General features: G+C 38.9%; 1 protein-coding gene across 1 annotated transcript in view; it reads left to right on the forward strand.

Moving 5' to 3' along the window:
* LOC106878080 (uncharacterized) overlaps nucleotides 1–4,590 on the forward strand; it is a 161,693-nt gene that overhangs the window by 72,415 nt on the left and 84,688 nt on the right. The window contains exon 22 of the mRNA XM_052976903.1: nucleotides 2,197–3,408. Coding sequence (XP_052832863.1) covers nucleotides 2,197–3,408 — 1,212 coding nt within the window. The remainder of the gene's footprint in view (nucleotides 1–2,196; nucleotides 3,409–4,590) is intronic.

The following is a 4,590-nucleotide window of genomic DNA, read 5'->3' on the forward strand; positions in this document are numbered from 1 at the left end:
TTTGTTCAACTAAAGCAGTGCTCCAGCATGGCCGCAGTCAACTGAAACAAGTAAAAGAATAAAAGAATAGAAAATACGTGGACGAAATTAACAGAATTTGCATGATTTTGAGTGTCTAATATCTGTGCCTTCCATGCTGCAATCATTTTAGTTTCAATTCCTGGTCTCAGATCAAATCACCTCCCAGACAAATGCGTCTCTGAATTTTTATTTTATTTTGTTTTTTTATTCCTGTTATCATAAACTAAATCTTTTGATAAGGAAGTGAAATGAGAGAGGCACAAAAGCATCAGATAAAATACCAGGTGATGTTTATTTTAACTTCCCTGTGTTTACTGTGTCATCATTACTATCTCCTTGCAAATACTGGGGTCGATGTAATCGACCGACCAGCACCACCCCCCCCCACTTCCAAATTTCATACTTTGTGCCTATAATAGAAAGGGTTACGATCTCCCTGCAAGGCAGTGAGCTGGCAGAATCGTTAGCATCCTGGATGAAATACTTAGCGATATTTCACCTGTCGCTACGTTCTGAGTTCAAATTGCGCCAATATCGTCTCTACCTTTCATCCTTTCGGGGTCGATAAATTAAGTACCAGTTGAGTACTGGGTAGGGGTCCATGTAATCTACCAGTCCCCCACCCCTGCTCTTCCAAATTTCATACTTTGTGCCTATAGTAGAAAGGGTTACTATCTCCCTGCTCTTCACCCCTATGCATCATTGATTACCCTCCACGCCCCACACCCACCAACACTTGTTTATATTTGTGCATGGATGAATGAAATACTGACTGAAAATAAACAAACTTATTACTAATTCATCATCATCATCACCATCATTATCATCATCATCATCATCACCATCGTTATCATCATCAACATCATGATCATTATCATCACCACCACCACTACAACCATCACCACCATCATTGTTGTTGTTGTCATCGTCCTTTAATATCTGTTTTCTATGCTGGCATGGGTTGGATGGTTTGACCAGAGCTAGCAAGCCGGAGCGCTGATTTGGTTTGGTTTCTACAGCCGGATGCCCTTCCTAACGCCAACCACTTTGCAGGTGCTTTCACTGTGCCACTGGCATCAGCACTTCTATGTGGCACTGGTATAAGTGCTTTTGCTGTGGCACCAGAGCAGGACTCTTGCAGGCCAATTCTTTTCACCAGGGAACTGTCCTTAATACTTCTGCTGTGGAGGATGGGTTTTCTTGAGTGCAGTAAATTACCAGGCATCTTGGTCTTTTTTCAAAGTAACCTGGTCCATTTCTGAGAGATATCAAAACCCTAAAATGGCTTTTCACAGCAGTTTGTCATAAGGGGAAAAAAATCTCATTCAAGACCAAAAGCTGTAAAACACCATAATCAGCTCAGAGCACCCCCTATAGGACTGACATACACATGTATTTCAAACTCAGTGTCATCCATCATTCAATAATTTTGACTGATTTTGTGTCAGAGAAGCTTTTCTCCCCAGTCAGTGCAGAGCTACCTCTCTTTTGGTATCTGGTGCTGATGAGAACTAAGAGTCTGAAATAAACATATCCATCAGTCCTATAGAGGATGCTTTGTGCTGACTATAATGTTTTGACATTTTTTAAATCTCAAGTGAGAATTTCTTTCTCTACGACAAGCGACAGTTAAAAATCTTTACATGTTCAAATATCTCTCAAATATACTTGAACTGGTGTTAAGCTTGTTTAATTGCTCGTAGTAGTAGTAGTAGTAGTAGTAGTAGTAGTAGTAGTAGTACAAAAAATATTTCAATAAAGTGAAATCATTATTAGGTTAGTGTAAGCATATTTAAACCATGGAAACTTAAAAAGTTAATTAAAAGTAGTTATTTGGTGACAGATGAAAGGGTAGACAGACAGACAGACAGACAGACAGATAGATAGATAGACAGATAGATAGAAAGGCAGACTAATTGATAGATAGATGGATGGTTGGATGGATGAATGGATGGATAGACAGACAGACGGACAGACAGAAGGAGAGACTGACAGATAGACAGGCAGACTAATAGATTAAATGATAGATAGATAAATAGTTAGCATCAGCATATCTGAGGCAGAGAACATTTAAGTAAAAATCCAATTCAAAATGAATGCATGGTGAGGTAAAAAACGATATTAGTGAATGACTTGTTTCATTTAAAAAATACAAACCCTTCTTTTATTTTTCAGGTCCTCATTGGATGTCATTATTGTTCCCTTGCGTCTAGAATTATCAGCCTATGCTAAACTGTTCCTTTTGTTTACAACTGTGACCGTGTACAGAGGTAACTTGTGGAGTTACCAAATGGAAGCAATCAAAAGAAATATTTTTGAGCTCACCAAACAAAAAGCAACGGGTTCAAAACCAGTGATTTCTGATCTTTCACCATCTAACAGAACCAAGCGCAGTAGCTCCAGTTTGGGAGAAGGTTGTCAAATACAGCAAATTGCCAACAGGAACCCGAAAAATCCAGCTTACCAACTGGAAGTATTTGCCCAGAACGACTTCAGTCAGGTAAAGACCTTCTATGCCATTGGTGACCATGCTGGAGGCAACAATGTGGCCGACTGGACAAAGATGTCTGAATATAGTGTGTTCATTCCAGTTCTTTTGCCTGGAGGAATTCCTCTCTACTGGACTGTGAAGGTGAAAAATTCAGAAAACTTAGAATCTGTCACAAGCTGCAAACTTAACACCTATGATTCCAGTGTACCTGATGGCCGATTTGATCCCTCATATCCATTTACCAGTCGTCCAAACACTCTGCGTGGCACGGTGATAATTATGGATGACACACCCCTGGTGGAGGAAGGTCGCATAGCAATCGGGTATGGCCCTGGTGACCAGGGAGTACAGGTAATGCCTTGGAGGAAATTGAAACTTCAGAAAACTAAAGAACGACCAGACGAGAAAAGTGAACTCAAGTTTTTCACAGTTCCAAAACCAGGTAAAGTGACCAAACCTAGCTTCAAGAGTTTGGTAACCAAAGACAGCAAAGAATGTTCACATCAATGTATCAAAACTGGTCCGAAATGCCTGTCGTTTGACTATGAAACTGCAACCTCCATTTGTGATATGAACGATGTAATTGAGGGTGGTGGAATTGAGAGACGCAGGAGTGGTTCCTACAGCCATTACCAAAGACTTGGCACCACTTATATGACCTATGTCGACTTTGATCAGCTCAATTTACATCATGGCACACCTTATTATATAAATGTTGGTGTGGAAAACGAACTGGGTTATAAGAATACGTTGCCATCTGTCCCAATCATACCTGATTTTACTCCACCTGAACCTGGACCTGTTGGAAATACTACCCAAGATGTAATTGTTGCGGATGGATGTGAAGCAGCTTTTAATCATCGATGTATCGACGTCATTGACACTCCAAACCACAGGTGAGTGTTTCTTCTTTTCTATTTTTGTTTTGGCTTACTGGGTCTTGGAAAAAATGTATTCCCTATGGTTGATGCAGGTCGTACGAAACTGATGGTGACATATATGTCATAAACGTTTTCTTTTCTCTCTGTTTAAACTGTTGCAAGTTGACATCTGCAGGAGTTCCAGAGGGAGGGACAATGTTTTAGTGGAAGAAGGAGTAAAAGGTTAATTTAATACATATAGTGTGATTAATGCACCAATTATATATATGTATATATATATATATATTATAAACAAGAATGTAAATTTCGAATGCAGCATGGCTAAAGCTAAATGATGGCTTTTGAATGTGACAACATTTTATAAACAAACTTTGTAAGCACCAAATGTGTTGTATTTCAGAAACAATAATGTAAATTTCAAACACAGTAAAGCTTTAAGAATAACAGAGAAAAATTGGGTATTTATCTTTAGAAGGGAAAAACATGCTGGCTCACAACTATGCTACATGCGAAATTTGATATCTTGTCTGTAAAATACCAAAATTCACCACTCCCAAAGCTTGTTTATAATGTGTGTGTGTGTGTGTGTGTGTGTGTGTGTGTGTGTGCGTGCGCGCGCGCATGCGTACGTGCATGTGTGTGTGTACGTCATTAATCAGTTTATTTCAAGATTTCTTGCCAGTAGAGAAAGAACTGGTTTCAACATCAACGACAAGGTATTTTTGTTTGTATGTACATATGTGCAGATATGTATGTTTTATGTATGATGTATTCTCATGCATATAGTTGCATATCTAGACATGCTAATATATGTTCAAATGATAAACTTCTGGAAAGTTGTTGTGTCGATGCACCCACGCAAAGAAGTAGGATCCCCCAAGACATATAAATAGAGATAGTCTGGCCGTGGTAGGTGCATTGAGTAGCAGTCGAGTAGCAGTTGTGTAGTGGTTGAGTAGAGATCATCCGAAGGCGCTGGATAGCAGTAACTTGAGACATAACAAAGGTTTTACAGATTTTTACAGTTCCAGTGATTGATTGGATCTGTAGTCTTCGTATTAGCTTTCTCCTATCAGGTTTTGAGAAGCCTAATTTCTCAAGACTGGTATTTGGGCAGTGTGTTATATGTATGCATGCATGCATGTATGTATGTATGTATATGTATATATATATATATATATATATATATATATATAT

This window comes from Octopus bimaculoides, chromosome 26 (assembly GCF_001194135.2).
Source record: "Octopus bimaculoides isolate UCB-OBI-ISO-001 chromosome 26, ASM119413v2, whole genome shotgun sequence".
Taxonomy (NCBI): Eukaryota; Metazoa; Mollusca; class Cephalopoda; order Octopoda; family Octopodidae; genus Octopus; species Octopus bimaculoides.